The 22,357-nt window shown below is 35.2% G+C and overlaps 1 protein-coding gene across 3 annotated transcripts in view; it reads left to right on the forward strand.

The window, feature by feature from the left end:
* Positions 1-22,357, forward strand: part of COL21A1 (collagen type XXI alpha 1 chain) — a 113,910-nt gene that overhangs the window by 62,695 nt on the left and 28,858 nt on the right. For all 3 annotated transcript variants that reach the window (XM_035322515.1, XM_035322518.1, XM_035322517.1), the window contains exons 13-17: positions 2,301-2,354; positions 3,206-3,259; positions 4,570-4,623; positions 4,702-4,755; positions 7,362-7,415. In XM_035322515.1, the coding sequence (XP_035178406.1) occupies positions 2,301-2,354; positions 3,206-3,259; positions 4,570-4,623; positions 4,702-4,755; positions 7,362-7,415 (270 nt within the window). The remainder of the gene's footprint in view (positions 1-2,300; positions 2,355-3,205; positions 3,260-4,569; positions 4,624-4,701; positions 4,756-7,361; positions 7,416-22,357) is intronic.

Consider the following 22,357-nt stretch of genomic DNA (forward strand, 5'->3'; position numbering starts at 1 on the left):
TGTACCTAGAAGCATGATACAAACATCTGTCCGAATGGTTTCTTTTTGTCTCTTTTCACCCTTTTTCTCTTTAAGTGAGCATCCAGATGATCTAGATAAGAATTTTCGTGTGGCACTTTTTAATCAGAGAACACTGACTAATTGAAACCAAAACTTTTTGTGGAAAAATTCTAGCTGAGGTGTAGCCAGTAGCTTGGAACTGCAGACAGATGTGGAAGCTTATATATAAGTCCCTTCTGGTCATCAGGATAAACTTGAATCTGGATCTCCCATATGCACGAGTAAACCAACCTCTGGCTATTGGCAACTCTCCTTCATATGTGAATATTTGTGTCCAACCTTCTGTCACAGTTTTTGCCCTATAGGAAATTTGTTTAGAAAAGTTTTAAGTTCATTGTGATACAAACTTATTTTCTTTTTGGTTAGTTTAAACTTCAAACTTTTAAACTTAAAGTTTTTTTTTTTTTTTTTTTTTTTTTTTTGTAAAATTAAATCTTGTTTTCCAAACAGATTTTACTGAAGAATTTCCTTCTTCTAATGTTCCCAATCCTAAAAGCATCCTAAAAATCCTTGAATACATAACTGTTCAGCAGAATTCTCAAATGCATTATTAAAGCTGAAAAATGTACTTATGTATTCTGTTGCTTCAGCAATCCTACGTTAATCTAATTGATCAGTCAGTATTGGGCCATATGCAGAAAGAAATGTACTGCTGACAATAAACAATATTCTCCTGGCAGTGCAGGGTTCTGACAGATAGAATATTTCCTAATGCTCTGTCCAGCCCTGTTTAAAATGTGCCAAGAAATAGGGCTTCCACCACCGTTTTAGAAAACTTCTTCCACTGTAAAGTAGGTCTTGCCATTAGTTTTTTTTTCCCGATGATTCAGCCCAAATTTTCATCTCTTAATTTCATCCCTTTACTTGTGAAGTTTCTACAGCAACTAATTTAAAACTACATCCATTGCCAAGTATATTATTTTATCTAATAATTGGATCACCACTTCTGAGCATAAACTGGAGCTCCATTCATTTGCAATATGAAGCAATGGATACATGAAAGGCTTATTTTATAAGTTTTACTGATTTTTTTGAACAGCATTCCATTTCAGTTGCCTTCTTTCAATACTTACTTGTTGGGAGATACTTTGATTGCATTAATCATGTCATTCCTGTGGTCTTATCCGTGTCTTCTGTGAATGTGACAGACCTCTACAAATCCCTGTAGACATGGATGGTTTTGATAAATGCCACCATATTTTTGGTATTTTGGCTCCAAACTTGAAATATTATATAAAATAACAAACTGAGCATAATTTATTATTCCTCTCTTGTGACTGAAATACATTAAAGAAATTGAAATATATTGCTCCATATAAAGTTCGATATTAACAGAGAGAGAACACTGTTATTGTTCAAAAACAATTGGGTGATTGGCTCTGTCCTGAGAGAATTAGGTCCAGTCTACTGAGATAAGGAACTTATTTTGTTTTTATTGTTTCAAGTTAGGTTGTGCCAAGTTAGAATTAAGCCTTTTGTTGTAATAGTTCAATAGAACATGCAGATAAATTGTCAGATAAATATTCTTAGTATCAATACCAAAAGTTTGGGAACTCCTGACATTTGACAGCAGAGGACAATAGATAAAACTGTTATTTTGGCTCGTGTTTTCACTTGCAAATGCTTCTAGCAAAGTGCATTCTTTCTTTAATTAAAATGAGAATTCATTTATCAAAGTGCCAATGTTTTATCGATTTTTTTTTTTACACTAAAGTACTTAATAGCTTATTATCGAATACATTACTCAACTGGAGTAAGCTGGTGAGAAATTTGATAATGTCAGCAGGAATTTGATATTTTCAATTAAGAGATAGGAGCAGAGCCATCCCAGAATTAGGAATTTCCTTACTCTTCAGGAATTAAGAGTGGATGGTAGAATTGTAACAGTTCCTACAGTGGTATTCAAAGCTCTGTTCAAATTTTTTTTTATCCACTTGTCAAAGAGCTAAGTTGCTGCTTTGGAACTCAGCAGCCCTAATTGAGAGATTACAGTAAAATTCATTTTAAAAAGTTTAGTGAATGGTTAATTTTTATTTTCTGCCTTAAATCTTGTCTAAAGACCAACAAACTAATCAGTCAGCATACCAATATTATGCAGTAGATATCGTGATATATAACTTTTCCTCTATTTGTTGATTGTTTAGATTACGAGTGCTATTATAGTATATATTACTATTATTTTGGACATAAGGATTTCAAATACATTTATTCAAGGATTTCAAATACATTTATTCTTTTAGGGTGACCGTGGACTACCTGGTTTTCCTGGATTACATGGCATGCCTGCACCAAAGGTTGAAATTAAATACTTGTTCCAATGTTCATATATCTCCACTCCTTCTGTAGTTTAGTTTTTAAAAAATGAATGTTTATATATACAATACTGATGTATTTAATGAAATACATAAAATGAATAGATTAAATGTTGGAATCAAAGGGTGATATGTGCTGTAGGCATTGATTAATTATGCATCAATCAATGGAAACTGACTTTTTTTTCCATTTTTGTTCTGTTCTGTTGGATTTTACATGAATTACTTTGAACTTCGATTTTAATAGTACTCTTCTACATCACAAATAATATACCAGGAACTTAAAAGTAATTATTTAATTTTCTTGAAGTTTTTTGTTTTGAGAGGCAGTATTTTGAAGGGTAGTTTTGATCTGACCAGAGCTTATTTTTCCACATGTATGTTCTCCACAACATCATCAAACATAGTTTTGCTGTTCTATGTTAGTTTTTACTTCTTAGTTTTTCCAAATTTGTGGTTCAGACTTTTCAGATAAGATCTCCACAAAGAGTACAGGAATTTTCAAAGAGCTGAATTTTCTCTTAGTTAACTACCTATACAAAATGACCAGAAACTCAAAGCGCCTTCTGCTCAGCTTCCATTGAAAGCAGAAGCACTAAGCCTGCTGTCTGAGGATTGTCTCACCAGTGGTGTTGGACAGTCTGGGCTCCTCTAGGAAAGCTTGGAAAATTCAAGATTTGCATTCACTGTCTTGATAGTTTTCTTTCTTTATATCAGAAGGAGCTCTTTCCCTCCTTCATTTTATGTCTGTTATCTATGTTTCTTTGTGTATGTATCTGTTTGTAACTACTTCTATTTTAAAAAATTAACTTATACACATTCATTTTGTCTAGGGAGAAAAGGGTCCTAAAGGAGATCAAGGAGTTCCAGGAATATATGGAAAAAAGGCAAGTAAAATTATAAATTAAATTATATAAATATAAATTAAAACAACAGCATTGTTGATATTTGTGGTGGAATTACCATGGCGGGCTGCTAGATGCACCCCTCAGCTGGTCTGTTACTCTTCCTCAACAACACTGAGTAAGAAAATAAGATGAAAAGGCTTTTAGGTCAAGATAAAAACAGGAAAATCACCTAGCAGTAACTTTCATAGGCAAAACAGACTCAACGTGGGGAAAATTAATTTATTTTATTGCCAGTTAAAATAGGTTTGGACAGTGAGAAACAGAGACAAAAAACCACCTTTCCCTCATCACCCTTTTTCTTAGGCTCACCTTCATTCCTTCATTGCCAATCCCTCCAACTCCTTCCCCACCTCCATTTGCAGCACAAGGGTGGTGGTGAATGAGGGCTTGTGGTCAGTTCCTGTGTCACACTCCTTCCTCCCCACACTTTTCCCCTGTTCCAGAGGGGTTCTCAACAGACTGCTGTTCATGTTGGGAAACTCCACCTTCTCTGGATGGGGTCCTCCATGGCTGTAGTGCATATACCTGCTGTGCCATGGCCCTCACCATGGGCTGCAGGGTAATCTTTGCTCTGGTGCCTAGAGCATTTCCTCCCCTTCCTCTTCACTGGCCTTTATGTCTGCAGGTTTTTTTTCCTCACTTCTGTGCAGCATTTTTACCCATTCTTAAATACATTTGCAAGAGGCACCACCACTTTGGCTGCTGGGCTCAGCTGTGCCCTGTGGTGGGGCTGTTGGAATCAGCCATGTCCTGCATGGGGCAGCCCCAGCTCCTCTTCACAAATGCTGCTCTGCAGCTCCCCGCTACGAACTCCTGGACACCAATACAGTATCATTCATGTCTTACAAGAATACAGAATTTAATTCTGTAAATTCAGAGTTAATTAATTCAGAAATACTTCCACTGAAGATAAACTTTTGTCTAGTAATATTAGACTCGCGGTCTGCTTATTTAGATATCTTGAGAACCCTTTTCATACTTCTGTCAATGTATTTATGTAATACATTTTAATATAACACCAAATACCTTTAAATAAATATTTTTGCAAATATGCCCATGCCTTTAATATGGTTGTTATGTAATAATAATATTGCAAAGGCTTTTACAGCATATTTGCACTTGTAACAGGTCATAATTATTAATCAATTACTGTTTGTTTTAAGGAAGAAAAACATCTTCCAAAATTTTTCAACATAAAAAATAATGTATATGAATATGCTAATTAAATATGCTGATTTTTTAACATAGGCATTTAGTGCTACTTAATTCTCACTTGTTGTATTTCTCAGGGCTCCAAGGGAGAGAAAGGTGATACCGGGTTTCCAGGAATGCCTGGGCGATCTGTAAGTTGTGCCAAGACAATTTACCTTTAACTTCTGTTTGTTAATTTACTTACTGATGACTGTTAACTGTTGCCACAGGGAGACCCTGGCAGAAGTGGGAAAGATGGATTACCAGGAATTCCTGGTCTCAAGGTAAATACAAATACATATTCATATATATCTTGATGAAGTTTTAAATAGCATTCCTATTTGTCCAAATGTATACAGTTTATTCTGTGGAGAATAACTGGGAATTGAAACAATACATGTTTCTGGAAATGCCAAAGTTTACTGCAGTGACTGGGCAGACTTCATTGATTTCAGTTGGCTTGTGAACTGGGGCAGTAGTTTTGAGAGTGTATTAGTGATAATCAGAGGTTTGCTTATTCTTGGGGCATCTCCATCCTCAGCCAAGGATGGAGAAAACACAACTACCTTGGGCAGATTGTTTCATCATGAACTGTCTTCATGGTGAAAAAAATTTCACCCTTATTTGCAGCAGGAAATGGCTCTACTTTGCCTATATGTTGACAACTGAATCAAGCTCTAATTGATCGTTTAGAGTGATTCAGCTGCTGACTGTGAACTGCTGAGACCACTCACAAGTTAGCAGTGGTGTCTGTTGCTTTTGAATATCCCAGGTGACCTGTAAGTGCCATTTCAGGAGGATGTAGGTCTTCTGTAGGTGGTAGCTGCCAGTCTGAGGTGGAAGCCTTGGCTGCCTTACAGCACCTCAGATGACACCAGGTGACTAAATCTAGCCCTTCTTGACTGTAATGAGATTGTAGGTGCCTAATGTATTCTGGTAGAAAAACACATGTAGGTGTCTTAATTTGAAGTTAAAGAGGGGAGTCAGTTCCAAATTATTACTTGTATACAGTACAGCACTGTTGGTCTAAAAGTTGCCCAACCTCAATGTACAACTAAGCATCCAGCAATTCAAAAATTTGCTGGGAGATCATATCTAAAATAACAGCCTTTAAAATGTACATATAAAATTTCAAATTTACAGTACGTAAACTGCATTCATTTCATTTTAGTCTTCAAATCCCATTTATACTTGCATACAAATTGTCATTATTAGTGTATATCTACAACAGTATGACTATCACAGTGGCAAATATATCACCCAAAGACAATTTAACCGCTGTTCTTAAAACACTTAGCTAAATTTGGGTCTATGAACATACTGTGTTTTCACTAAAGCCATTGGAGGCCTAATCAGTTATGCCAGTGGAGCCTGGTGAGCATTTCAGCTCAAAGAAGGAAGACTTGTAGGTACCAGCTTAGTAGCCTACATAAAAGCATCTAGTGCTATTTGAGATGTGTTAGAGTGTCCAAAGCATCGTAAGGGAGCCGACAGATATGACTTAAATCCTATGGAAAGCCAATGCCTTTCAGGATGTCTATACAAGACAAGCTTGGGTATCTCAAATATGACTGAATGTCCATGTGTGGTCAATGAAATAGAGCTCTTGGTGACTGATCAGCTGAATCAAGGCTGTCAATTGTCTTGACTATACTTTTGCTGGTTGTGATAGGAATTCATGTCTTTATTTCCAATGAATTCTCCCTTATTTTCACTATATATGTGCACATATCTCTGCTCAGCTGGTGGAGAAAGTCCTTGTCTGTTATTATGGGAAATAGAAAAAACAATTAGATGTTTTCCTCTCTGGTGTTTGATAACATGGAAAGGTAATAGTTGCAGTTGTTTAACATAAAATTTTAACTGTCACACACTTTAACAACTTTTAGAGTGGAATATTATGTAGATAAAGCATGAATTTTGAGAGTATATTGATATGTTTTTATGCTTCTGAACAATGTAGAGATTATTCAGTATATTAGTTACATGAACCTGTATACGTTTAAACTAAAAGACATTTTCTTGATTATTTTCTTGATCTAATTACTGTAGTACAAAAATATGACAACTCATTAGTTTTTATTTGTTTTAGAATATAATAGTTAACAGAAGTTATGTTCTTCATTCAAACATCTTGTCAGTTTGACTTCAGCATCTGCTTGCTATAAAACATTGCTTCATTCTGGGTCCATAATCAAACTCAGAGCAGTAACAAACAGGCTGTCTTTGAAGGAAATTTCTGCTAGAGCTTTCTTTTTGTTTTACAATATTAATTCTGGGAAAGAATTTAGAAAAAAAAGCATGGCTTGCAACTCAGATGCTATCCAATGTGACTTCAAGACCATATCTTTGTAATTCAACATCAATTATTACTAGATTATTTTTATATATAATTGATCTGTGCATTTGTTTTATATACTTTTATTTTTGGAATTGTTTTTCCAATTTTCAGAATATTTATAGGGGATCATACGTATTTTGAGTAAGAACATAAAGATTTGATTGTATGTGGTACTACTGTAGTCCTGAAGTGCTTTGAAATTGTTTTGAGACTAATAATTGTATTTGCAATTAGGCAATAACAGTTTATTATTGTTAAATGACCTTCTTGAACGAGTAACTGCTCTTCTCAAATTTCAAAAGACAATTCTCTCTCATCTCTTTTTGCAAACTGTTTAACAACTGTTGGACACAGCATGGGAGAATTCTGGATTGAGAACACGTATTGTGTGTTTGAAATTGTTTGAGACATTTATTTGCTGAAGCTTTGAGCTTGCTTTACATTTTACTTATAATAAAAATTGTAATTTACTGTTTAAAATCATTAGTTTTTTATGCAAAAGAAAGCCCGTTGTGAATATGGTATTTAACAATCTTTTTCATTTTAAAGGGGGAGGTTGGACAGCCTGGATCTCCAGGACAAGAAGGACATCGCGGAGAGCCCGTAAGTGTTTCAGTTGTTGGCATATTTTTAGATACTGTCTTTTATTTCCATTTATTTTTTTAGTTAATGGAAATTGTACTTTATGTTCCACCCATTTTGATTTGAATTGGTTACTGTGTCATTTTTTTTGTAAAAGAATATTTATTTTCTGGTGTTTATCTTTACATTTGGGCTTAGTAAAAGAAATAAGCTTTTAAAGTGCAAGATTTGTTAAAAGAAAATATTTTTAAGTATGCTACTGTTATACACCAATATTTGCAGATAGTATAAAGTCTCATTACTGATGTTTTTCCATTGATAAGATGGTTTGGCTAAATACTGGTGGTTACTTACATGAAGAAATATTCTGGGTGTCTTTAACTCTTGCTTTTGCAACGTGGAATATGTTCTTTTATATACTAGTTGATTGTACTTACGTTTATTTTTTTCCCTTTCTACCCCCCCCCTCCCCCCCCAAGTCCCCCTGTTCAATCATTTACTTTCTTGCATCTTGTTAATTGTCCATGTTATTTAAATCTCAGGTCTTCTGGCTTACTTGAGGAGTATGTTGCTGCTTTTTTGTTTTGCTTGTTTCCTGAGATTTTTTTTTTCTCTGCTGTTGTTTGGGCAGCTCATTTTTTCCTCCTATTTTTATGTGATACGTAGTCTGTGTCCTCCTGGTTTCTTTATCTCTTTAAGGCCTCCAGTTTTTGCTTGAAGCAGAGGAGCTATGACATCTGAAGAAATAGCTGAAGGTTTTCAGTGCTGAGAGTGAGCCAGCTACTTGGAAACCATGAGTGATCATTTTGTAGGCCAAGAGCAGTAAATAGTGCTCAGCTGTTGAACCACTGCCTTTAAGATGTGTTACAGTTTGTGTTACATTTTGAATTGTAAGATAACAAGATGCAGTTACATACATTCACAAACTTTTTGCTGGATGTAACCTCAAGAGAGGCAATGTGTTATATAATTCTGAAATCCGGTAGAGTTTCGCTAGCTACAAGGTGGAGGCAACACTCTCAGATGAAATATTGTCAAGATCTTTCCTTTAGATTTTTTATATATTCACCAAAAACTCCTAAATACATTCTAAGTAAATGACAAAGCACAAGACAATCATTCCAAAAAGTCTTTCTTTCCATTTTGCTGGTTTAAGTAAAGAACACATGTAATCCCTCCCTTGGCTTTATTTTTTAACTCTTTTTCTGTCCCAAGTAACTGTGAGATGTACTAATCTTTTACAATCTGTTATCTTCAGATGTAAGAAAGTGAATTAAGAAAATGAATTAAGAAACATAAAATCCAAGTGAAGGTTTTTTACTGTATTGTTATAGTACACTGTAAAAAAATGTTAAGGTAATAACAAGAATTCCATTATTTTCTGTAGCCTTGTTTTGTCTTCTTTCATTTTTAGAGAATATGTTAGTCATAGTCATTTTTTAAAAATAATTTTAAAAATAGGAAAGAGAAAGCATTTCTGAACTAGGAGAAACTAAGTGTTAAATACCTTAATGGCTTTCTTTCTGATACAATAGCTTCGGTTAAGACTGACCTTTAACTACATAAGGAATATATTTTGATTTAAAATTAATATGAATGCTTCACGATGTAACATTTTAAGCAACAATATAAACTCATCACTTACCTCCCATACTTTTACTTTAAAGAGAAATGAAGTGGCAGATTTAAGACATTAAGATCACTACAGAATCTTTTGAGGTCACCTTAAAAATAATACAGAGGAAGACTTTCAATATATAAACAACTACCAAAGATACACACAGTCCTAATAGGGCAAGCCCAATTGTACTATATGCTTCAATTTTAATTAGTGGAAGTTCTTCCGAAGAGCAGAAGGTCTACATGCTGATCAGGAAATTGCCTCAAGGTAACTAATAAGAAATCTAAGACACCTATTATATACAAAATCTAGAAATATTATATAGAAATCTAAGACACCTATTACATACATTGATTGCTTGTTTCTATTGCTGGTGTAGCACCAGAGTGTATATGCCAACATGGTGTCCCTGTCTATTTAAATGTTGGAAGGGGAGCAAAGGACATCTCTGTGCAGCCACTTCCAGGCAAAAGCGTGTGCTTGGGCTGTGAGAAAGGAAAGCTATCCTCACTTGGCCATGGTGACTGTGTTAAGTGGGCTACCCCATTCAAGTCGGATGTAGCTGGCTTCTGTCTCATGGAAGGTGAGGCAGATTGTGGGGTTTGTGGTAGATGCCTTGTGCAGTCTACTACTTTTGTTGTTTCTGTTGCTCTTACAGCATATATTTGATGCATAATATGTGAGTATCTCCTCTCTGCTCTTTTGCTGGCACCATGACTTCTCACTGTGCAATTCAGGGCACTGATGTAGTAGAGAGGCACCAAACTCTGCTGTGTATATGGTGAGATAGAGAAATAGGCAGCCTAAGCTCAAGACAGGCCCTGTATGATACTGTTGAAAGTGTGTGTGTGTGTATTGACCAGCCAGCTGCAGCTGTGGCCCTGGAGCAGCTGAGTAGGTTGCATGGATACCCCACCCACACAAGCATACACGCAAACAATCTTTATTTCTTCCATTCAGCCACATTAGTGGCAAATAAAGTTGGTCTCTTTAAAAATAGTGATCTTACGATCCCTTTTGCTTTAGCAAATAAAAAGAGCATGGTTGCAAAATGAATGCATCTTGAGACAACATCTAGTAGGCAATTGTCTAGAATGGAGCTCACAGCTGAACTGAACTCCCATTGCCTCCAGAATGTGAGAGATGTTATTATTTTCTTGACAGATTTCTTTCTGGTATATTATTGCTCTTATTAATCCTCAGATGTATGAGCAAGAAAAAGTAGGTTGTAAAAGTAATTAATTCCAAGTGATGTGGTTGTTTTCCCTCTGCAGTACTAGATGGAAATGAAGTTATCCAGGCCATCCCTTCTGTCCTGCCTACACTGTGTAAGAAAACATTTGACATTATGGACAGAATACTTGACAAAGCATTTAGTAAAGCTAGTAATCAAGCTCAGCTTACTAATGACAAATAGGCCATGCTCCAAGTGGTCATGCTGTCACTTGAGTGACACTTTAATGGCTACTCACGCATCTTTCTGATGACAGTCTGTTTTGATAAATACCGTTTTTTGAGGGGCCAGCTGTCTAGAGGGTAGAATAAATCAATACATATTTGAGCTTAATTTCAGCCCAGTTCTCCTTTCTAATGTAGGTAGTTTTGTCAGAGTTCAGTTTCAGAGAAAACAAAGTTAGACTTGTGTTTACAATTCTGCAGATGGGAACTCTAAAGTGAGTGTCTGTGGGTGAAGCTGGCAGGACATTTATAGCACTCTTCTATGCCTAGCATATGCTGTCTTGCCACAAGTAATATGTCTGAACAATTGCAACTGCTGATGTTTATTCTCCAGAAATCATATTTTGCAGAAATACAGCTGCAAATACTTAAAAGGATAGAGCTTGCCCTTAATATTTAGGCCACATCATCAGACCTCAGATGTGGTCGTGGAATCACTGAATGGCTTGGGTTGGAAAGAACCTTAAAGATCACCTAGTTCCAACCCCTTGCCATGGGCAGGGATGTCACCATCCCTTGGAGTTGCTCTCCATCTTTTTAATAAGCCCCCTTTAGGTACTGAAAAGTTGCAATGAGGTCACCCCAGAGTTGTCCCTTCTCCAGGCTGAACATCCCCAGTTCCCTCAGCCTGTCTTCCCAGGAGAGGCGCTCCAGCCCTCTGATCATCTTTGTTGCCCTCCTCGGGACCTGTTCTAACACATCAACATGTGGTGTTAACGTTTGTGACGGGTGGAAGTATAGCATGGCTGGCAGTTTCTGACCTGACTCCCACTGTTATACCTACACTGCTAGTTAGTCTGTTGTTCTCCTATAACTGCACCAGAAATGTCAGATCTAGATCAGTGAGATTCTCTGAAAATTGGTCTCTAATATTCACAAAATGTGTGTTTTATGCTAGGGTATGGTAGCAGAATTATTTTCAAGATAAAATAAATCTACAGACCACAGAATTTACTGTATTTTCCTTCATAAAGCAGAAATCTTTAAAATATGGCACAGAATATGGTATAACCAGGTAACCTGTTTATCTTGAAAGCAGATACAAGGTTAGTGTAATTCTGCTGTCTCTATAGCGATGCTGAGATTTATAGAAAGAGGGTCCAAGGAGAGAAAATTTCTGACTTGGTGATATGATAGTTTGCAAGACAAAATTTTTTTTTTTTGTCTCTTTCTTCTTTCACCTGTCCCTTACTACACAGTTTTCCACATTTTCCTCCCTACCAACAAATTGTGGTGGAACACGTAGAGTGCAACATATCCTTGAGGCAAGATGCCTTGTTAAAAAGTCTTTATTATGTTCAGCATTGCCTTGCCTCTCTCATCTTTCTTTGCATTTTTTTTTTCAAACTGTGAAAAAACTCCACAAAAATAGTACCAATTGTTTTAAATGTATGCGGATAGTATTCCTTACAGATCACATTTTTCAGGCAGCTGACAGTCATAACAAGAAATAATATTTATTAATTAAAAAGTAAATTTATCTGAATCTACTGAACTTTATTCTTCTCCAGTTCAGCCGTACAGTTATTGCATCACTGTCATTTCAGAAACTGACATATATAAGTGAGCAAATATTTTCAATACGGAGGAAGTTTATATTTCATCATATATTTACCTGCTGACGCAAATTTTCTTTCACTTTAATTGCACCCTTTTATGCTTCTAGTCTTGTGTATGTTCAAATGAGCATCACTGAGGAGGGAACATTAATAGCCCAACCATGGCATTTGAGTGAAAAATCTGAAATAAATAAATGGAGTGTAGAATTTTATTTTTGAGATTAACTGATACAGTTGGATGAAGTGTGCAAATTTTAAAGTGTTCAAATCCTTCTTCATGTCTAAGACAGAACAGAAAATAACTTTTAAATGATTTCTGTTCATTTAACTTGGCTTAGTTAGATAGACAATATGAGAGGGAAAGCAATTATCCGTGTAATGGGGTAGGAGTGTTAATGATGGAAAAAATTGGTAATTGCTTCAAACTATTAATGGAAGAAAACTTAAAAATCACCATCAAAACCTTTGCAGTAGATAGATGAGTACAAGAACTATGCTAGTCTCTTTAGGAAGATACTATTCATTTTGCCTTTGATAAAATAGTTTAAGTTATGTACTTTTAGTGGTCATTTTTTTATCAACATTATTTACAGAAATGTTTTTGATACCAAACAAATTTGAGGATGCAGCACCATGTGTGAATACATTGTTAGTCCTATCATTGTAGTTCAGAAACAGAAGGAGCAGCACAGTGTGCTTTAGTACTAAATGCTTCGTTGAGTACTAGCTGATTATTCAAGTTTTATGGTGCCTTGAAGTAGGCACTGCTATAAAATTAATGTATTTAGAAGAAATGTTTTTTTAATCAGTCATTAAGAAAAAAGTGATCAGCATGCACAGGAGACTTAGCAGTCTGGTTGGTGTGAGTCCATCAAAATTCTTAGCTTCAAATCTAACATCAGTGCTTTTCCATTAGTCTGAGAAACCTCAGCATTGGCAGCTGAACACTGTTGGCTTCCTTTTCAAATGTGCCAACGTTATCATCATAAGGGAATAAGGACAGTGTTTTCTCTGGAAATGATGTCCTGTGGGTTTCAAAATAATACCCGATTTTTTTTTTCTTGAAAAAATTGACCTTTACATATAAAGTGAAATTGCTGTTCAGGTAGGATAATTTTTTTTGACATAAACAGCTGATGCAGTAAGACTTTGGTAGGCTCTATGCTGTTCATCGTTATTTCTTTACAAGCAGATTTAGCTAGTCAGATTCGTTTTTAATGATTGTTTATTAATTTCTTCTTCCTCTAAGTTAAGTCTTTAGAAGCAGAAGTGCTTTTCTAATCATAGAAATTCTCCTTTCCTGCTTCCTCCCGCAGCCAAAAAAAAAAAAAAAAAAAAAAAAAGTAAAAGATAAGTGCACTAATTTTTCCTCAAGAGGCTCTGCTGAATTGTGAGAGTAGTCAGGTCAGACAGAGTCTTCTGATGACTTTCTGATTGCTGGAGCTACTATAACAGATGTTAGTCTTGTTCCTACTTGAGGAAGGGGGAGATGACAGCTTTGACAACACAATAATTTCAATAATCTTTCTTTAATTATACAGTGCTTGCTGTAAGCTCAACCACATATTTTAGACTGAATGGAGGTTTTCCTGTCAATTATAACTTTCAAGTCCACTTAAAAGGTGTATATATTTTTAACAGACATTATTTGCAGTATAGCTTATCTTCATCATTCAATTTGACAAGTTATGTTAATTACATACATTCCATCCTGCATTTTCAGCAGAGCTAATTGCTATTAAGAAGATAAATGTGAGAATGGTGCTGTAAAGAAACAGTCGATTAAAGACTTCTGGAACTTGAGGCAGACTAGTCTCAATGACTCTATTATTCCCAGGTGACAAAAATGATGTAAGACATGACAACATATTTGCTGATCTGAAGCGCATTGAAGTCAATGGAAGGATTCTCATTGAATTCGGTCTGGACCAGAGCCACAATAAATGTTGTAATAGACTTGGACCCACTGACTTAATGCAACTTGGAAAATAATTCCTGCATTTCTGAGTTGTAAAATCTAACAGTTCTCTCCCATCTAATCCTCACTTTCTTTCTGTTCTTTGTGATTTCTAATTTTGAAAATTCTGGCTGCACACACCAAGCAATTAAATTAATTATATTCATTTTCTGTAATTATATGGTATCTTTTTATTTTTGTTATGTCTACAAAGACTAAGGAAAGTATTGTTTTTGGAATTTTTCAGTTAGCAACATTTCAAATCAGATAACTTACTCTGGGAAATCAAACAGAGAAGAGAAGATGGCATACCCGGCTGGCATTTCTTTAGAACTGTTTTACAGATGCAGCTTTAACAGAGGCAATTTCTTAAAACATGTAAGGGAGAGTACTAAAGGAGTTGTAGTTGTAAGCCTATTATGGACACAAATGGCATGTACTATAAATAATTATAAACACTACTCAGGAGTATTCTGTTTTATGCTTGTATTCTGCAGAGACCTTTTTATAGGTATGCTGGCAATTAATTCATGTGCTGATAAAACTTATATGCAAGCATTCGCCCTCCATTGCAGCTGGTTTGTAAGCCTGCTGGTAGAAATACCTCTGACCAATACCTTGTATCATTTAAAATCTTCCTACTGACTTGCTGAACTGCATTACAATAAATAGGTATTTTTCATTTGTTAAAATCTCTCTTAATAGCTTGTTAATATTTTATAAAATGATAAATCTTTTTAAAAAGCATGATTCTGTAAGAATTGTCCTCCAGAAAACAGTTTAAGTGCACTTAAAAAAAATCAGTATCTTCAGAATTACTGGTGTTTATTTTTTTTATTCAGTGATTCCAATGAACTAGTCTTTTTTATACACAAAGCCCTAAACCCATAGATTTCAAGAGCATACGTTTTTCTACTTATTAAAGTAATTGTGAGTGTCTGTTGGAAATTTTCATGTCGAGACTTTAAGCTTGAGATTGTACTTATTAGCTGTGCTAGAAAGTGAGCTTTAATTCTCAGATGAAGTGTTTGCCTGACGTATGCTTATAGTGTAGACCGTAAGTCTGCAGAGTAAGAGCTGTGACACACATTGTTCCACATGTGCCTTTTCTCACTGAGGCAATGCTCACATTTATGTCATACTGCAGCTTCAGCTGTTGTGTTCTCAGCTTGTGTGAGATGGAGTGTAGAGTTCCGGTATGAAAACAAAAGTGAATCAGCTTGGCAGTATGGATGTATACATCACATATCCTCTCTTGTGGTAATATGACTTAAAAATCCATATAAATGTTTGCCCATTTAAAAGTTTGTGCTTTTAGGAGACAGGAGTCTTTCATATCAGTTACAGTGATGTTTGTAAGCATGTGTATATTGCAGTCACTGCTTTTCTTCTAAGTATCAGAAACAAGATTTTCTTAGTATTCGTATTGCAATGCACCTTCCTGTAGAGAGAGTTTTTCAGTATTTAAACATTATAGCTATACAATTTGATTTTTAATGATTTTTTGGGGGGAGCAAAAAGTCAGTTTTCTGCAATTAATTATAAGTTAAAAATATTTCTGACATATATGTTATTTTGAGCAAATGATGAATGGTTACATATATTAGCTAACATACAACTGCTTGGACTGAAAAAAAAGACATTCCAATAAATTACTGGACTTAAGTAGAGATTTCAGAGGAGTTTAATAGAAGACTCCACACAACTGTAAATAGACCCTATATCCTTAATCAGAAATTTCTTAACTCCCAAATCTCAGTTAAAAATGTGTTTGCTTACTGAATTGGTTTGGATTGAAGAATGATAAATATGTAACTGTGTGTGTCAATCCAGCTCAGCTCTGTCTGGGTATCTCTGATTCAAGTTAGAAAGTTCAGAAGTTCTTTAAATGTTTTTTATTTTCTCAGTAGGATTACTAAATTATGAACCTGTTTACTTGTTTAACCTGATTTGATCTGATCTAATACTTCCTAGGCAAATGGGTTAATTTACCCCAGTAAGAAAAGAATAACCACTCCAGACCTTGAAAGTTACGTCATATAACTGGTGTAAAATAGGTATACCTCAAGTGATTAATATTCACTTTATTTGACATGTGATATTTAAAAGAAGACTAATTTGCATTCTTTTTGATCCAGCTGATGTCCTTAGAAACATTTACGACATTCCTGAACTTGTGTGGTAGTTTCATCCATGAAAGGCTTTGCTGAAGTACGGGGTGCATGCAGAGGATATTTTGGACTGGTATTTGCAATGTTGTGTATTGGGCTGACATCTGCCATTTTAATGCCAGGAAAGTTGTACTTCCAGTGAACAATATTTCATACTTGGTGATTAATCTTCCAGCAGCAACATCTCCCCGTTATTCTCACCTTACAGTTTTATCAACTCCCACAATGACAATTATCAAAATGCCTTTTGTATGTTCCTCAACAAAAACATTGTGCCTAGGATCATAAAAATAAGTTTGTGCATAGAGGACTGCTTATGAATTTTAATGAACTTCTGACAACTCAAAGCACCCAACAGTCCCTACTGGGTGGCAGTGCCATCACATGATTTTGGCCTTATTTAGTCATATACACATCACCTCTTAGCCAAAATATGGTATGATAAAGTATTTGAAATCATTGAAGAAACATTTTTGATGTTTACTGGGAAGGAAAAGAACAAAAAACTAAAAAAAAAAAAAAGTTTTTGTAAAGAATAAAATATTTGACAACCAGTGGAACAAATATCCCATTTGTGAATTGTGGCTAAGAAGTTACAAGTAAGTAAAATGCCAGATATTTTTTCTCTTTGTGTTTAAATATTTTGCAGCAATGACAACTTTGTTATTTGTGTTTTTGTCTATGCTAAGTTCCCACTCTCACACATATTGCAGAATGAAGATACAGATTTTATATGTCAGTGTTTAATATCTATGCTGATAGAATTAAAAATATTTTTAGTAACAATAAATGATCATTTAGTTAGTAAAATGCAAGACATAGGACATATTTGCAATCTTATAAATTAAAATAATGACAATGCCATTTTTCTTTCATCTGTAAACACAGCACTTGTGTTCATGACTGTTGCTCAGCAGCTGTGTTCAATCACACAAAAAGAAAGGGTAATATTTGTTAGACTATGTTAGATTGTGAGGTGCATGTATATGTAAGTAATAATGTGCTTACCCTAAGTGGTGAGTCACTAAACACTGTGCTTACTGTGGTCTTTCATCATGTCAGGTCACAGAAGCAAGCTGTGGAAAATCAAGATGCACTTGGATTTTTTGGCATTGCTTTAACATGTATTGTAAAATAAAACAGTTTTAAAATTTTAAATACTTGTCAGACAATAAAGTCTTATTTAAACTCAGATTATCACTTATAGTGAATAAAAGGAAAGTGTGTATGTGTTTTTTTTCACCATTTATGGTGTGTAAATGAAAAATTCAGTCCAGGCTTTTTAAACAGTGTGCTAGTAATTCCAGCTAGTTGCAGGCAATGCTATAAGAGCTAATGCTTCATAACACAATTTCTGTTTGTGTGTGCAATTTCAAAGTATTTCATTTTTATGCACACCAATTATCCATCTTCAGTGGTTTGTATCATTGCATTTTGGCATAACAGTAATAATGCAACTTGAATCTCAGTGGTAGGGCTCATAGGCAAATTCCTAGCAGTATTAAATGTTCTGTAGAGCACAGGGACATGGTGTTTCGGGTTTCTAGAAAAATCTTTGACTTCTTGGTGTGAAGTTTGTCTCTGTTAATGTTCATGCTAGAGAATAATCAAAAAAGAGAGATCTGAATCTTTAACACATCCCCAAAATATTTCCTTAAATCATTTCTTAACACATTTTAAACACTAGGAATTAGCATTTAGATAGACAGTTTAGGTACATATCTGTTGGAGTTTTCAGTGACTCTGGAGACATTTAAACTGAACAGAGACTTTCCTCCGTTGATTCCTAAACATAGAAACCAAACAGGCAGTAAGTACAGGAGGCGATAAATGAAGAAGACACTCAGTTAGTATGTAGCAGTCATAAATATTTATTATTCCAATTAATTTGCTTTTCTCATTGCTGTTGTATTCTCAGAATGGTTATGGTGAATTACTTAACCACAAGTAGAAACAGCGGGACCCAAAGGATGCTTGACCTTCCTTCTTCTGATTTAATTTCAGCATGCAACAGGGTAGTAACAAGGTAGCAAGCATTTTTGCTAGTCCTCATTCTTCTTCAAGATGTCTTCAAGCCAGAGAAAAGATTTCTTGTGCATATGAAGACCTGAGTTACAGCCTTCTTGAGAAGGTGGTAATATGATGGAGGGTGGTAATATGAAGCTATCCAGCTATGACTCCTTCAGTGTTCTAACTGCTGATCGTGGGCAGCTAATCTGTAGTCTGTGCTCTGATAATTACCCAGTTCAGCTTTCATTTCATCTAATATAGTCAAGGAGACATAATTTAGTCCACCTCTGTGTTTTGGTTCCCTGTACTCTTCTCTGGTAAGAATCTATATAGGGTTATTCATCTCATCATGAAAGTGTTCTCAAATAGAAGGGATCATCACTTCTGAAGTTGCCTATTTTTTAAACTGACGATAAAGGAAGCCATATTTAGAAGATCGGCTTATAATAAAAGTAAGGTTTTAGATGGACTAAAGTTTGTTGAACTGAACCCTTCCAGAAAGTGTGGAAGAGAAGAGCAAACAAACATGTTTATTTTTTATTCTGTGTTCAAGTGTTAGCTGGGATGTTAAAGTAACTAGTTTCTTATGCTTTTTCCAGGTGTCCTTCAGAACAAAGAGCATTGCTTTACTCTTGTACAGTATGTTTAGTTGGGGTCCTGCCAATTGTTCAAGACAAATCATCGCATATTATGTAGTGTAGGAATATTGAAAGATACAGTGAAGGCAGATCAGCAGTATTTGTGAACCTAAAAAATCCTTTCATCAGAGAAATGATGTTACTGTTGCTTATACTAAATATTCTTGCTATAAAGATGATTGAACAATTGTTTTGTGAGACCAGTTGGTTCACCCGTATTAAGGAAGCCATGAAGACAATCATTGTCCGCAAAGAGCTTTAAATGTGAAATTGAGACGTTGATACTCAAGTCTCAACTTGAGTAGATACAGCACTAGCAAATTTGGAGAAATGTGTTTCAGTTTGTGTTTTTGTGTATGTAAGATATACGTCTTAAAATTACAGTGAATTGAAACCCTGGAAAGCCTTGTCTGAATATAGGCTGGCTTTCCATTCATAATGAATGAAAACCTAAACAATCTTTAATCAGAATGAATTTAAATCCTTTTGTAGGTTTTAATTAATGCTTCTGCTAAGATTAAAATATTGTGTTGGTATAAGGCCTGTTCTTCCCAAACTATGTGTAATGGCCAGTAACTGTTTCCTTTCAGACAGATAACTTAAAATTACTGCTGTTCTTAGCCATTGCTGTAAAAAAGATGACACACCAGAATCAAGTAGTACTCTGGGCAAATGAAGCATGTGGAACACAGTGTTATGTGATCCTGTTCCTAGGTCAAGCTACAAAACAAATTGTCTTGAGAATTTTTACACCTTTTACTCATATTGGACCAATATAGAATAAATTACTACAGGACCAGCAAAAACAAAGTTTTTGGATCCAGTAAGACAAAGCATGAAGCAAGACACTACAGAAATATTTGACCATTTAAGAAGGAACCTTTGACTCACATTGCAAAAGTTCATTTTTGATTTAGTAATTAGTTTTGGTAATTAAATACAGTATTCGCAATTACTAATTAAATCAGGTTATGATTTTCCTTCTTTGTGCTCTGGAAGGGTTTCATCCCATTCTCTACACCAAATTTGTTTAGCTGTTTCTTAAACACAAGTAAGAACTGCCAAAGGAATTACCACAGACCTTTTTCTCTGACACTGAATAGGAGTATGTAGAAAAATTATTCCCCCCCTGTCATTTACTGCCAGCTTCTGACTGTCTTTAGGGACTTCCTTAACCAAAAGTGTATGCTGCCCCACCCTACTTAATAGCCAGCAATGGACCAATTCTCTAGTAGTTTTATGGTCCTTTTTGGAACATGGTTTTATTGTTTTCTTTTGCTATATCCTGTGACAAGTTTCACAGTATGCACCATATGGAAAAAAGTGTGATTTGTTGTTAAACCTACTCCTTGCTAATTTAAATACATGGCCCCTTACTACAGGAGAGGGGGATGGCCTAAAATTGCATTCTTCCACACCAGTGTGATTTGTGTGAGTAGAACTGCAATTCTTGTCGTGTTAGATGGCCAGCAGGGTTGGGTGCAAGGAGCAGAGCAGCAATTGGTGCCCCTTTGCCATCTTCAGCCTGACCTTGTGCTCTGATGTGCAAGGTGCTCAAGACTGTACGATCAATCGCAAGCTTTTCTGAATAAATTATAAGTAGTGGAGAAATTTTATAGCATTTTGAAGATATATAACTGCTTGAATATCAGTGTATTTGAATGTAGCTATAAAATGCGGCTCAGACCTGTTAGAAGTCTGAGCTTTTTAGCCTGCATGGACGTGCTTGGATTGCTCAGTCCATAAGGCATGGCATGACCAGCAGAGGGAGGACAATGCAGTGTCATATGTGAGGCTGGGGACTTTTTTTTTTTTTTTTTTTTTTTTCTGGCTAGCTTTGGATCCACAAAGATTTGATGAGTCTGTTATTCATACTATTTTGAAATGTATTGCAATAAACAGTAACATCAGTTTCACCCTGTGACATAATATGCACAGTTCTTATTTTTATTAAAATTTCCAGCTTTCAAATTACGGTTTTCCAAGTTCTGTGTTAATGGCAGTGCAACAGGGGTCACTGTGTTCCACATGTAACATATGTGTGTTTCATTTTTAATAAGCAACTTGCCAAAAAAAAAGGGGGGGGGGGGGAGGAGGGGGGGCTTGCAAACTCTGGTCTTATAACTGTAAGGATCTTGGGAATGCTTTCTCCTTTCCTGCATTTAGTTTAAAGCTGCAATGTTAGTCTAGTGGATACTCATTATGTCTGTGGGATCCCTTCTTGGTATTTAGCCCATTTTTATTTGTTGTCAGTTCCAGGTAGTCAGTAGTAACATGTGACTTTTGAGTTTCTTTTACACATATTTTGCTACTTCCCACAGCAGAGGAGTTTTACCATTATCCAAGTTGGTTTTGTGTCTTTCATTCTTTCAGGATCATCAAGGATTTGCTCTAATCTTTTAAAAAGTATCTGGGATGTTACTGTACTTATATTTAAATTTTGACTTGACTTTTACTTTTTTTTACATGCCTCTCATGTATCATGAATTATGCTTGTTCAAGTAAAGATCAATAACACATGAACTGTTGAATTTTTCAGGTGCTTAGAGGGATCATGGGAATATCTGGGTAGATAGATATCTTTTGTGAATCTTGTGTTATTGCTATAATTTATGCAATATACTTTAATGAGTTTTCAGAATCAGAATTGCAGATTTTTCAGAATGGAAAGAATAATTTAATTGAAACATGATTCAGAGAGCTCATGTATGCTTTTTATCAGTACTTACGATTTTTGTCTATTTTAAACATGATACTTCAGCTGACCCTCATTAACAATTACACTGTTGAAAACAGAATAGGGTCAAAATAAGCACCATTCTGGCAACCTTCATAAAAAGCCTATGGATTTTGTGCGACTTAAACTCTGAGTAAAGTATCTCACTGCCTTTCTGGGAGTATTTTGTGAGGCTTGTGCCACTACCTGAATTATGAATGATTATTAGGGATACAGCTTGATTTTTTGTGGTGTAAATGGGCAACAGATTAGAATATGACCATCTTTTAACAAAAGTTTCTAAATGTTATTCATGGATCTATATTTGAACATTAATATAATGTAAAGAAGGTGGAGTCACAACAAAATAACTTCACTGACGATCCTTATACAGGTAAGAAATGAAAGCAGATACTATGTTATACCATAAAATAAACCATAATGTTCAACAACAGTAGTAAAGAAGCTGAGATATTTCTTCTCCCAAAGAATGACCTCAGAAATAAAGGTTGTATGCTTAAACATCTTAATATTTTTTTTGTTTGTTTTTCAAAGGGTCTCAGTTTAAACAGCATTTTTTATCCCATCTTTTACAATCATGATAATTTTTTAATAGAGAAAAATGATACTACTTCAGATATTTTTGCTTTCAGGCTGTTTAAAGCAGACTTCTGAAAGGCTACAGTTTTGTATATCTGCCTTTAGAAAATAAGATGATTACACTAATGCTCTTTCCATCTTCTTGGTGAATTAAGTGCAAAACAGTTTGCTCATAACAGAGAATCTTTTGAAAATATTCCATAATCTTGTATCTTCTAGAGAGAAGGTTTTAT

The sequence above is a fragment of the Oxyura jamaicensis genome, chromosome 3 (genome assembly GCF_011077185.1).
Source record: "Oxyura jamaicensis isolate SHBP4307 breed ruddy duck chromosome 3, BPBGC_Ojam_1.0, whole genome shotgun sequence".
Classification (NCBI taxonomy): domain Eukaryota; kingdom Metazoa; phylum Chordata; class Aves; order Anseriformes; family Anatidae; genus Oxyura; species Oxyura jamaicensis.